Here is a 13,691-nt window from a genome sequence, read left to right as displayed (position 1 = left end):
AGAGATACATACATTTTTGGGTAATGTAGAAGATGGTATAGAAAATTTAAAGAAGTTCCTTAATTAATAGGGAAGTTTTAAAATTTGCTAAAAACTAGAGAAAATTTTTTTTAAACCATTTTTTGCAAAACCAAAAAATGGCCCTAAACAATAAAATATTTCACCTACAAAGGAAATCTAAACATCAAAAAGAATTTAAAATACTTCTATGCCTGAAAATAAATTGTATTAATTGAAGTTCTAAAGCCTTAATTTTAAAAAAAATTAACTTTATTTTAAATTTTTTTTTAAATTATATATGCATTGGTTAAAAAACAATTCGGTGTCAATTTTGTAGAGAGTATGCCAACTTCCTAGTTGATGGAAATATGTACCATTAAAACTTTTCAATTTATCTAAATTCAATAAATTAGAAAGAATTGAAAAATAATAAAGTACATTTCCAAAAATTTTTTTATTTTAATTAGTTATTTTATTAAATTGAAAAAGTGGAAATGTATACTATTGTTAGACTAAGACTGAACCGATAATCAGCAAAAAATAATTACTTGTTTTAGGTCCTTCTTGAGGTGTCAGTGTTTCAGGCAAATCTTTCTGTTTGGCACTTTTTTTCTTTTTCCTTCTTCGTTTCGATGTGCTTCGTTTTCGAACAGGAGAAGAGGACTTGTGTTGAGACTCTCTGTTTCTGCTTTGCCTTTTGGGACTTTTAAGATTGGAATGCAGCAAAGGGTTTTCGGGCAAATTACCGAAATTCGGTGAGTTTTGAATTTGTTCAAATAGTACAGAAACACCAGTATTTGTAGAAGTTGAATGATTATCATCTTCAAGGTCGGGATGGGGTAATTTTATATCATTTGTAGCAGTTCTGAAACTTGAATCATCTATGTGTTTTGCTGAAAATTCCGTCAACGCATTTAAATCAATAAGTTTACTAGAACTTGTTTCATTAACTGATAAATCTGTATTACTTGGTAATGGAAAAGGCCCTTTTAGCTTGTTTTTGTTAAATATAGCAGATTTCTCTTGATTTGAAAACTGTTCATTATAAGTAAAGGAAGCTGAAGTCAATTTAGAGTTCAAGTTTGAATCTGGAGTAGAAAGTTGTCCGCTACTTGACATGCCAAAAATGATATCCTTTAAGCCTTTCTCAATAGCTTTGCAATCAGCATTTGAAGACATTTTTACCTGAAAAATAACATAACAGTTATTAACACTATTAATAAAATATTGCTGATTTCAAATTATTAAAAATTTTATTAAGTGGCCAACAGCAAGTCAGATGAAGACGATATATATTCTTCTGTTGGTTAATTTGTTGGTTAACTTGCTGTTGGTTAATTTTGTTCTTTTCTTCAGGGTGCGTAGCCAAATTATTAAACAATAAGCACCTTTTAAGCACTAAAAAAACATTTTTAAGCACTTTAAAAAATTATCATAATTAGGCAGGGTTGGTAGGTTTTTGACAATTAACGGTTTTATCTTGATTTAACCGTCATGTCAAACAAAAAAAAAAAACTTTTGGCATTGTTTTTGACAATTGTCAAAAATCATAAAATTTTGAATCATGTAAAACGAATGGAGTTTTCATACGCTACGGACTGACAATAAGCAAAAATAGATTGGGGTTGAATTAATTGTGAAAACATTGAATAGAACAATGTAAACCATGTCTTTTTGCAGAATTTGAAGCGAAAATCAACATAGTAAAGGAAAAATCTCATTTTGAAAAAGGAAAAATTGAGCACTTTTTAAAAACACACACTAAAAAAAGCACCTTTAGAGGTTTTTAAAAATCGAAAATAAGCATCTTTAAGCACTTTTTGAAAAAAACGCTACGCACCCTGTTCTTGAAGTAGTATGCAGCAATATATCAAAAAATTGCTGAAACTGCTCCTGCAATGACTGCATGGTATCTCAGTGCTTCCACTTTAATATTTCTTTAATATTTTTCCTTTTTGATAGTTAGGTTGCTATTTCCAATAGTGCTTTTGTCATTTCTTGTTAATCATTTTGGTTTTCTTCTGCTGAGCAATCAACACACCTTTTAATTCTCTTATGAGGTAATAACTTATTTTATTTCACCTTAAAATATTTTTCAACTAATATACAAAGATATATATAAATATAAAATATCCCAAATGGCATGATCTTATTTTCTTTAGAATGAATTATTTTTTTCTTGAAAAAGCAAAATAATTGCTTCATAATTTTATTAAGTATTTACTAAGATTATTTTATTAAGAATTTTATAAATGAAATAAAAATTAATCATATATAGTACTAAATATAGAAATTACAAGAAAAATATTTTAAATTGCATATTAATTTATTTACTTGAAATGTCACGAAATCATCATTTCTACAGAGTGAAAATTAAATGTAGTGAATTTAAAAAGTATGAAGTTATAGAAATGTATTCATAACAAATATTATTGAATAATAGCTATTTTAAAAGTTACGTTCACAATAATTCAATATATTTAATGGAAAAAATTGCTAACCTATTTTGATGTCACAGCAGCACAAGATAAAAAAATCTTTAAAATCAATAAAATAAGGAAAACACTTCACAATGATGTAATGAGTCAAAACCTGAAAGAAATATACATAACTATTGAAAATTTATATTAAAATAGGAAATATATTATGAATTTTACAAAAGATCATTTCCTTTTAAACAAAATTTAAATTATACAAATAATTTAACAAATTTTTGCACGGAAAGTTTCTTTTTGATCTATTATGTTCTTGTTAATACTTAAAAAACTTATAGGATCCATTAGAGTATAATCCAAAACATTTCAGCATTGTGAGAAAAAAAAAAGAGTTGAAAAGTTTAACCATAACATTTAGAACTATAAAAAAGCTTTCACCTAAATTTTAAGGAGAAATAAATAAATAAAAAAAAAAAACGCGGATTAGATAAGATTAATATCGTTTTGTAGAAAAAAAAGATACAAAATCAATTTGAAATTTTATTAAAAAGAGGATAATTACAATCACACATAACATAAATTAAAAGAGGATATTTATTCTATATTAAGAATAAGACACATTAAAAATCTGTTCTTAGTATTACGAAAAAGTCGGTAAAAATAAATGCATCTTGCTAGCTCGATATTTGGTAGAGCGCAAGTTCGCATTTTTCGGGGGAAGGTTAAAATAAACAGTTTTATGCATTAAAATGTAAGTTCTGAACAAGTTTTTTTAATAAATTTAAAAAAAGCACCTAAATAAAAGTAATATAAGTTCTATTTCTCTTCTTTTTCATAACATAAACATTTCGCACGAGATCTTTTTTACACCATTGGTTTTGACGCTAAGAGCTCCAAAAACAAATTATCAAGTCAATAACGATAAAAGTATCTTAAATCGAATTTTGTCAGGATAAATTTTGAATTTCATGAATGAACAATACACAGAAAATAATCGAAAATCATCCATAAATATCATATCTCATTCCTGATAAACAACATCATCTAGCAACAGAATATTGACATTACATTGCCAACTTGTCGAAGGATGTTGTTAAAAAAAGACGAGGGGAAACCACCATAGTTTATAGGAGCATGTCACATATCGACACACATTTTTAAGATAAAATCCACCCAAACCACTACGCTGCTTAGATTGTTTCTATTCTAATTCTATAAGAAATTTTTAAAAAAATTTCATGTTTATTTATTGTTTTATCTGGTTATAATATATGAGCTTGATAAAAGTAGATTGTTTGTTCTAAAATAGTTTTGCATGTAAGTTAGATTAAAGTGTTGATTTATATTCAACTGCAGAAATGGAAGACAATATGTACGTAAACGAAAGAAAAAGTGTTTTCAGTTTTAATTCTGTTAAGATCTTAAAATACATGCTGAATATAGACCTTTTATTGTTATATAGAGTTTGCTCTGATCAGAAAGTTTAAACTTTCTGAGTGTGATTCAATCAAAACATTCTGGACACCCTTCTAAATAATACTGATCTTGGCCACCAAGATAAATACGAAACACAATATACTGTTAAAATATGTCCGGATTGAAAAAAAATAATAGTCTTCCCTATCATTATTCAGGAAAATATACCGGGTATGTATTTCTAACTTTTTAGTTTATTTGCTTTAAGGCCCATTTTCTTATATTTTACTACCTAAAAATATTTCATTCTAATAACTTCATCATACTTGTAATCTGTTTTCCACATAATTTAAGTAAAATCCACCTGAAAGTTTTGCGATTGCCATGCAAATATCCCTGCCAGAATAACTAACTGGTGAGATCTGTGACAGAATAATCTCCAAGTCTTGGCGGTAACTTCTGAGCACTTGAAGAAAAAAAAAATTATAGAAAGGGACCAACTTGAAAGGTAACACTCGTAACCATCTCCGCTTAAAAATCTACTTAAAAAAAATAATAATACAAGTTTAAGATCTATTTGGCATCTTGGCAATTGTAGTTGGCGTGATAGATCAGGATATGAAAATATTCTAAATTAATACTTATGCTTAATTTAACTTTCGCTTCAATTGTAGTGGCTAACTATCAGTAAATTTTCTACTTTTCTTTTATGATAGTAACTGATTTTATTCTCATGGCATTAATCTGTGTCAACTTAAATTCTTATATTACTCACTTTTATGTTTGAAATGGAAAAGGATGATTAAATGTTTAAAGAACTTTTAAAAATAAGAGCTATAACATGTTCTATAGATTTTTAAATATTATCTTATTAAAATAGTGATTATTGTAAATATAATCTATGATATTGAATGTTAAGATCAAATATTCTGTTAAAAACATATGTTGATATTTTTAATAGCATGGATATTTCCTTATCAGTAAATTAAAGAAAAATATATATTGTAATTAAAATATATTTAACACGAAACATAATTAAAAAAACAAAAAGATGTCGCCAATGACCCCTATAGGTGGAATACTCTCCTAATTTCACATTTAAGGAGTTAGTATTATTTCTTCCATATGTGGCCTTAATTTAACTTGTTTTATATTATTATCATTGTAAATCACTCTCTTAAACAGATCTAAGCCTTTTGTTTTTCAGTAGGAAATTTCACAAATCCATTTTTTGTGGGCATCTCCAAGTGTCCCTTTCATTATCACTCTCACTTCTTTTTCAGTTTTTAAACATTTATGAATGTCATAAGCCAATAATACTTTGCTTATTTTTCTTCATAATATTAACATGTTTATTTAAGATAAATATCATAGTATTAAAACATTGTTCAAAGCTTAGTTATTTCTTTCTTGTTTTTTCAGGAGCTATGCCTATAAAACCATTAAAGACAGGTTACCTATAATTCTTGTTCAAGTTATCGATTCCTTGTGCAGAAACAAAGAAAAAATTACTGAATCCTATGGTGAAGTTAGTATTTATATATTGATCTGTAAGTTAAATTACGTGTATTGCAATTACAGTGCACTCCCGATGATCCAGGTTAATCACCATGACAGGTCGCACAGACAATCTAAAAACACGGATAATCCGAAAACTCCTTTTATTAAAGAAAAATTCAATATCAGTACAAAAAATTACTGACATTTGCATGCATAACATCAAACTAGGAATTTTCCTTATTAAAAAATTTGTAATGCGTCTTCGTCATATATCGATACACATATTTTACGAACAGCAGTAATGTCACTGTAATCAAATCCTCCAATATAATCTAATAAAGTTTCTACAGAGCAGCAGAATGAGAAGTTTCCACAGATCCCTCATTTACTACATCTTCTGCAGCAGTTATCATCACTATTTGATTTAACAACATAACAATGTCTTCATCAGTCAAATACTGGAAGCCAGGCTTACATGCATCACTTTGAAACCAATCTTCTAAATTTTCTTCATCAAGAATTTCGAAACCTTCCATTTCTTTTGCTTGTCCGAGAATACTGTTATCATATTTTTCATAAACATCTGAAGAGGATTGTTCATCAAGCGGTATGATCTTTCTCCAAGATCGTGATAACGTGGACGATTTTACCTTTGACCAAGCTGCTGATATTCCATATACTGCAATCCAATAACGAATTTTGTTTCCAAAAATTTGGTAGTGTTATAACTTCATGAATCAAATATTTTTAATCTTGAAAATGTTTCTCTTTATATTTTTTGTGTGACTCCGGAATGAGCACGGATAATCCGAGCACGGATAATCGAGAGTGTACTGTACTTTAAAATAAGTTTCTAGTGCATTGTATAAATTTACTATAATTACAAGTTGAAATATCTATTTCCTTATTTGTAATTAGATGTTTTTGAAACATTTAGCATTTTTACTTATCTCTTGTTACTTTGTTAAAATAATTATATTAAAAAAATATATAAATTCAATTGCTTATAATAAAAAGATGCGACAGGATATGTAACTTTTTTTTAATGTTTTTTTTTCTTCCTTTTTTAAAATTACTGAAAATATATAAACTGATTTTAAAACCAAAAGCATGAGTTATCACAGAGAAAGATTTATTACAATATTGACATTTTTGTGATTTTAATAATATTTTGACTCGGTTACACTAGCTCTTCATTGTAAGCTCTTGTTGCAGAACAAGGATAAAGATGTAACAATATGCATAGTAATGAAAACAATTCCAAACTAACAAGATCAATAATGTACAAGTATATAAGTACTAATTTGGTAATATAAATATCAGGCTAAAGAATGCATTTACAAAATGGCCACAGAACAGAGAAAAGTCATGAAATTTTATCTATCGGGAAAAATCAGGTGAATTTCAGTAAATTTAAATAAAATACTCCAAAAAGTAAAAGAAAATGAATTAATTTGAGTTTGAAATTCCTCAAAGTCTAATTTTTTTCTCAAGAAAATTGATCTATGAATATTTTTTTTTTTTTATTTTTTCACTTCTTATGGTAAGTATAAGTGTTTTTTGATAACATAAGTCTGGGAAGTTTGATAAAATCAGTTTGGAAAAATCAGGAAAAACTAAGGGAATTTTTTTCTAAGTGTTCGTTATATTCGTGATTTTCTTTTATTATGATTTTATTTATATCCAATTTTTAAAAATAGTAGTAACAAATAATTTTTTTCTTATTAAGGAGAACTATTTGTTTTCTGATTTATTTGTATTCTTATATCTATGCAACAAATTAGCAAAAAATTTTTTCGGAAGACATAAAATAAAATAATACAATATTATAATAGACTATTGTCAGGGCTTAATCCAGGTTTTCAATCCTAGTACCTATTTTTGTGAGAAAAAAGTATTATTGTGAAGAAAAAAATTATTTTTGTGAAAAAAAAATTATTTTTGTGAAAATTTAGTACTGCTAAAAAAAAAAAAAAAAAAAAAAATACATATGTATACAAAAAGTACAATACTATAAAAAACATTCACATATTGCGCAAGGAATTGCTTATAAGACAGCTTGCAGATTAATTCCATTTATCAATTCAATATAAATTATACAGCCAGCCAGCATAGAAATTATGGAATTTACCATATAGATTAATATTAAGGTTAAAAATTAGATCTATATAAAGTTTAAAATTTTTTTTTAACTTACTTACTAATAAAATTTATTGAACTTATTATGATTAACAAATTATTATTTTGATATTGTGCTAACTTTTACTTTTGAATTAATGGTTAAAAAAATAATAGAAATACAGAATACTAAGATTAAATTATAATAACCAGTAATAATAACCGCTCGGAAAACTATTCAGCACTTTAATTCCTTCGAATTTTTTATCTTTATTTTCCTGAAGATGAGTTTTTTTTTTTTTTTTTGAATTATTTTTATTTTGTGAAGGTACCGAAAAACGGTACCAAAATCGACTTGGATTAAGCCCTGATTGTACAATAAATATTAGTACATACATTGCTTGAAATTTACTATCTTAAACCTTTACAGGGTGGCTCTGAAGATATGAAAAATGTAATTGGCCGATTATCATGTCTTCAAAATGAAATGGTTACAAACAAGCCAATTATACCTTTATGTGATGAGTTTGAAGATACTCAATTATGGAATGAATTTTTGAAGAAAGAAGAACAACTTTATGATTTTACTCCAGCTTGGTTTGACTCATCTTGGTTGTATGCTGAATGTTATTTCTATCGCCGAATAAAGCAATCATTTCTACTTAGGTATTATTTTTTTCTTTAAATTGTTCAATAATCTATATCATAATTTAATTATTGGAAATAATCTTTCTCAGACAATCTATACTGAGGCTAAATACCACAAAAACAAATTTTCGCAGAACATAATTTCACATGAACTTATCCTAGGGCTGAATCTCAAACTATTGTGGTATAAAATCACATAGAGGTAAAATTTCTTATAAAGAAAATGCTACATTCTGTGTGATTTATTATGGCATGAATCCCCATAAAAGTGATTATTTTTTTATATAACTCAAGTTTGCTATTTCCTAGACGACCATTCAACTAGTCATTTTAAATATTGTAACCAAAACTTTGTTTATTTTTTTATTTTATTTCCCTGATACTCTCTTTAAAATAAGTACATAGATGATTATGCCCCGGAAAAGATCCGGATTTTTCGCTAACCACAATCCAGAAGTTTCTAGAAATCCCAGGTCTAAAAGTTTCAAAAAATCATTCATCACATTTATGTCTAAAAATTCTTGTATATTTCATATAGAAATTTTAGAACTTAAAATCTTTTGAAATGCGTCATTAATGAATTTACTCGAGAAATATTCAGGATTTTTGACTTGGGGCTCACAATCACCCCTGTAAGTTGAAAACAATTTTATGCTTTCAAAGCCTCAGTAATTTTATCGAGCAAAAGTTCCAAACTAATTATTTAAACCACTATTTCTTTTGATTGTGCTTATTAAATGTAAAATTTCTTGAATTCCTTTTGAATGGAAGAATAGAGATATGACCCCCTACATTCCTATGTGGTCGTGATCTCAAAAAGTTACTGATATATTTATAATTTATTTCATGCTGATAATTTGTGTATTGCACCCTCATGCAAAAATCAGATTTATGCTTTCATCAATTAAAAAAATGTATTCACAATCTTTATCTTCCTTTTCGAACAGTATAATAAATTTATCAGTTGCGCTTTTTTTATTTTATTTATTTTTTTAACTTTATTCACTCGTTTTATAAATTTATTCTATCTTTGTAAGCTCCCAGCTTGGTGTTTTATTTTCCAGTTAAAAAACAAGTGCCCTTGCAGCTATCTAAACATATTTTATCTATTTAAATGGCTGATCAGTACCTGCGCATTATTTTTAACGTAGTTCATATTTATAATGTATTATTATAAATGGTACTTTTATGTATATAATAACAAAAAGAAGTTAGGTATATGATATCATTGGTTTGTTAAAAATAGTAACATATATTTTAGTTATAAGTACTCAATATAGCAAGCTCTTGTTATAATGTTCCTTTGAATAACGGATTGTTATATTGAGTGTCAACTGCAGTAACATTTGCTATAGTAATTTGTACAAGAAAGATTTGACGTAAAATAAGACTGCAGATAATTGTAAGTTTACTGTATGTGGTTAACCGTAATATAGAGATTTAATTTAATAAAAGTATTATTTGTATTTATATCTATAATATAAAAATATTTTAATTTTATTTCAGCTCCTTATTGAAAGATTATGATCCATTCCAAGAGCAAAAGAAAGACTCCTTTTTCTCCACCATGGATGCTGTCATATTTCTGTGTTCTGCATTAGATAAAACTAGAAATGAGTTGAAAAACTGCAATAATGAAACTGAAAAATTTGATTTATTCAGAACTTATTTAGAAGTAAGAACTTTAAATTTGACTTTAAAACTATTCATAATTATATTTTATGCAAAATAGAAATTCAAACTACTGAACATATAAATTTTTACTTCTGGCATTTATGAATGGATTATTCAATGAAAATAACAAAGGTTGTATTAGAGATAAAATCTGTTAGATACTGTTTTCGATTTACTTTCATGCCAAGGCTTAAAGTTCATACCATTAGTCAAACGCAGAAAATTCAAGTTAATAATTTACTTAAAAATATTTAAAAAAATATTATTATTTTATTTTTTCAAAGCAAACATTAAAGTCATGAATTATGCTTAAATCAGAGTAATAAATTATTTTTAATTGTTGCTTATAAATTAATTAGTTCAGAAATCAAAGAAATTTTAGTAACATAAGAAATTTTGCAATGTGTTTTTTTAAACAGAATTTAACTATACATAAATATATTTTACCTCAGTATATTTGTATTACACTAGAATATTATAGCAAATGTTTCAAAATGTTAAACTTTTTATTAACACACTAGGAGGCTTTGCCCCCTGCTCGCTGGCGCTCGCCAACCCCCGGAACAGCTTTCGCAGTTCATTTCGGATTGCGAAGCAATCCGATGCTCGCTCATTGGATCTGTTCTTAACGTCTAGCTTTTGTATACTTTTTTGAAAACTGAAGTTCCGAAAACTTTTCACTGTAGAAAATTCTAAACCTGTGCATTTCAATATTAATTTGAAAATAGTTCGCATATTTTTCTTAATCACTCTATTCTAAATTTCAGTTGTTGAGAAAAGTAACTGTTGTAAGTTTTGTTTTAAAGTCTTTCCCACCAAAGGGCTAAAACCATGTGTTGTAAAACAGTATGAAATAGTACTGAACGCGGATGTAAAGCATCGGGCTTCGATGAAGATAATTTTGTGAGAATGTTTTTGATAATTCTGTGAGAATTCACCCGATTAGACATATGATACTCACTACGTGCTCTTGCGCGCCGAAGCCTATCAATTAAAACGTATTAGCGTTTTATGTAATATAGATTAGCCATATGATGCTCACTACGTGCTCTTGCGCCGAATGCTATCAATTAAAAATGAAAACTGTTGCCAACGCGAGAAAAGAAATATCATCTGTTTTATTGATACATACATATTAGCGTTTTATATAATATAGATTATTTTTATATCTTCTTTAATTCATTGATGATATGCCTCTAGCTTCTAAATTAGAAGTATATTCCCCAAAACACAAATGTGCTGTTGTTTTTAAAGAGTGAAATAACTCAATCTGAAGAATTGTAAGTGTTTGAATGAATTAAAAAATATTACGCAAAGTTCATCCATTTTGGTGTTGTATTTAACATTATAATTTGATTAAACATTAAAATGCAACAATGATTATTATAATCGTAAAAAAAAATTACTTTTTAGTTGCAAATGAACTTGGAAAATTCTGTTTTGAATATTTTTTTGTTTATCTTATCATAAGTAATAATCAATTACTATCTAAATAAAATTTGTTCTTTTTCTAGGTTTCTCTTTGGGGAAATAAATGGGACTTATCACTAACAGCTGGCAAGATAAATACTGAACAGTCTAATCCCCTCACTGAGCTGAAGGAATTAAGAGCAAAAATTCTAGTCAATGATACAGAAAATGCTTATCAAATTCTAAATGATGCCAAAAAGCATAAAAAGAACGTAATTGTCAATTTTGTTTTAGACAATGCGGGATTTGAATTATTTGGCGACCTCTGTTTCATTCATTTTCTGTTGGATTCTGGGTTAGTGGACCAAATCAATGTATACCCCAAAACAATACCTTGGTTTGTGTCCGATACTTTGGTCAAGGATATTCACTGGTTGTTAGAATATTTATCTCAAAGCCATAATGAAAATTTAGTTAGATTTAGTCAGGAAACTTCATCACGAACCAAATCTGGAGTTATAAATATTACAGAGCACAAGTTTTGGACATTGCCTTACGATTATAGTGAAATGGAATCTGTGGATCCTCAACTGTATCAAAAATTGTCAGAAAGCGATCTTGTTATCTTTAAAGGTGATTTGAACTACAGGAAGCTAGCAGGTGACCGGCAATGGGATGAGACTGTTACGTTTAAGCAAGCCTTAAATGGCTTTTTACCAACCTCTGTTCTGGCTCTACGCGCAATTAAAGCAGATGTGGTGGTGGGACTGAAATCTGGTACTGATGAAGAACTTTCACAAATATCTGAGAATTGGAAATTTAGTGGAGATTATGCTCTTGTGCAAATTTATAAAAAACAAAAATGATTATTTGTAAAAAAAAAATAATTAAGTTTTAAAAATATTTATAATAAAATTCAGTTATTTATTGTTAAAATAGTTTTAATTCCTAAATTTTAAATACAAAAAATATGCACTCAGGTTTTTATTTACTGAAAAAATTTGAATTATCAAGAACATTAGAACTAAAAACAGATATATTTATCAATTTCGGTTTGCTTTAGAGATTGTTAAGTTAATGTGGTTTATGGGGAATTGCATTAAATAGATCTTCAACTGTATTTAAAATAAAACTGATTAACTTATTTTTTTTAGGATATGAATAAATCATGACAAACTTTCACACATGATTATTCAACTCTTATGGTGATAAAAACAACTCTTACAGTAACTCAATCTTTATTTTATGTCTGAAAGGAGAGAACTATCATTTTATTTAATTATATATTGTAAGCAGTACTTAGAAATGTATTTTGCGAAAATGACTGCTTCATTCATGGATTTCTGCGAATCAATAACAGGGTGCGTAGCCAAATTATTCAACAAAAAATAAGCACCTTTTAAGCACTCAAATAATATTTTTAAGCACTGTAAAAAAATCACAATTAGGTAGGATTGGAAAGTTTTAGACAACTTACTACAGTTTTATCTGGTTTTAACTGTTATGTCCAAAAAAAAAAAAAAATGTTGGCATTGTCAAAATTTTTGAATCTTGTAAATTGAATGGCGTTTTCATAGCTACGGACTGACGATATGCCGAAATAGATTGGGGTTGAATTAATTGTGAAAATGTTGAGTAGAACAATGTCTTTCTGCATAATTCGTAGCGAAAGTCAACATGGTAAAGGGAAAATTAAGCACTTTTTAAAAACATCCAATGAAAAAAGCACATTTTAAAAACGCTATGCACCCTGAATAATTTATATTTCGACAAAATTTTGTCGGAGTTTCGCTAATCTAAGATGTAAATTTCGGCACTTAAACAAAATCTCGTTAATGAGACATTTATTCCACCTTTACCAGCACTGTATTTATTTTCCCTTTCACGCGTGATTACTTTTTTACGCAGTGAAAAACGCAACTCCAGATAAACTTCGAGAATACAAGACTGGAAAAAAAATCCATAACTTTGGTTGGAATTAATGAACTACTGAAGCAAACACAAAAGTATAAAATTAATTATCTATAATGTAATGCAGAAATGCCAAATATTTAAGGGGAAAACTCTTATTTTTTTCATTATTTGTTTGACTACAATTAGATTGAATTAACTTTCCACGCATTACGACACGGGAATTCCGCATTTCAGTAATAATCTTTCAGCACGCTCAATACTATCGTCAATCCATGTTTAAATCTATTTTTCTTTGCAGTTGGTTTTCAAAATTCAGATATTATTACGACACGCAAAATTTGAAATGCGAATTTCAGCAATCACTTTCTAATGCGCTCTATTTGCGTCAATACCATCATGAATTCATGTGATGTTATTGTTAAATTCTATATATCATCATCATAACATGCGTAATTCAATTCGTGCATCTATAATTACTTTTTTATGCAATGATACCACTGTTCTTTTAATCAACTTTTTCAGTTATCACTGATATACACATTTTTTAAAACTCAATATTTTCTTACTTAAGAAGCG

General features: G+C 27.6%; 2 protein-coding genes across 2 annotated transcripts in view; one reads left to right on the top strand and one right to left on the bottom strand.

Annotated features, from left to right (window-relative positions):
• The window catches only part of LOC107439874 (terminal uridylyltransferase 7), a 57,967-nt gene extending 54,188 nt beyond the window's left edge, over positions 1-3,779 (bottom strand). Inside the window, exons 1-3 of the mRNA XM_087156648.1 lie at positions 3,230-3,779; positions 2,502-2,592; positions 549-1,185 (exon numbers count right to left, since the gene is read on the bottom strand). Of these exons, the coding sequence (XP_087012774.1) occupies positions 549-1,179 (631 nt within the window). The 5' untranslated portion in view covers positions 1,180-1,185; positions 2,502-2,592; positions 3,230-3,779. The remainder of the gene's footprint in view (positions 1-548; positions 1,186-2,501; positions 2,593-3,229) is intronic.
• Positions 3,780-3,994: 215 nt separating this feature from the next.
• On the top strand, positions 3,995-12,137 carry LOC107439875 (damage-control phosphatase 1). The gene is made up of 5 exons (XM_016052609.4): positions 3,995-4,082; positions 5,274-5,379; positions 7,900-8,135; positions 9,624-9,792; positions 11,306-12,137. Exons 1-5 carry the CDS (start codon positions 4,024-4,026, stop codon positions 12,065-12,067), a joined length of 1,332 nt encoding a protein of 443 aa, XP_015908095.3. The 5' UTR covers positions 3,995-4,023; the 3' UTR covers positions 12,068-12,137.
• Positions 12,138-13,691: the final 1,554 nt, after the last annotated feature.

Source organism: Parasteatoda tepidariorum, chromosome 2, assembly GCF_982258835.1.
Source record: "Parasteatoda tepidariorum strain Cologne lab strain chromosome 2, Ptep-v5.0, whole genome shotgun sequence".
NCBI lineage: Eukaryota > Metazoa > Arthropoda > Arachnida > Araneae > Theridiidae > Parasteatoda > Parasteatoda tepidariorum.
This window is presented reverse-complemented; position numbering and strand designations above follow the sequence as displayed.

What these genes read in the sequence shown, in the direction of transcription:
- LOC107439875 (XM_016052609.4), top strand. Translation starts at nt 4,024, where the DNA reads ATGTCCGGATTGAAAAAAAATAATAGTCTTCCCTATCATTATTCAGGA. An exon ending in TTACTGAATCCTATGGTGAA is followed by an intron (nt 5,380 to 7,899) that starts GTTAGTATTTAT and finishes AAACCTTTACAG; the next exon opens with GGTGGCTCTGAAGATATGAA. An exon ending in AAGCAATCATTTCTACTTAG is followed by an intron (nt 8,136 to 9,623) that starts GTATTATTTTTT and finishes ATTTTATTTCAG; the next exon opens with CTCCTTATTGAAAGATTATG.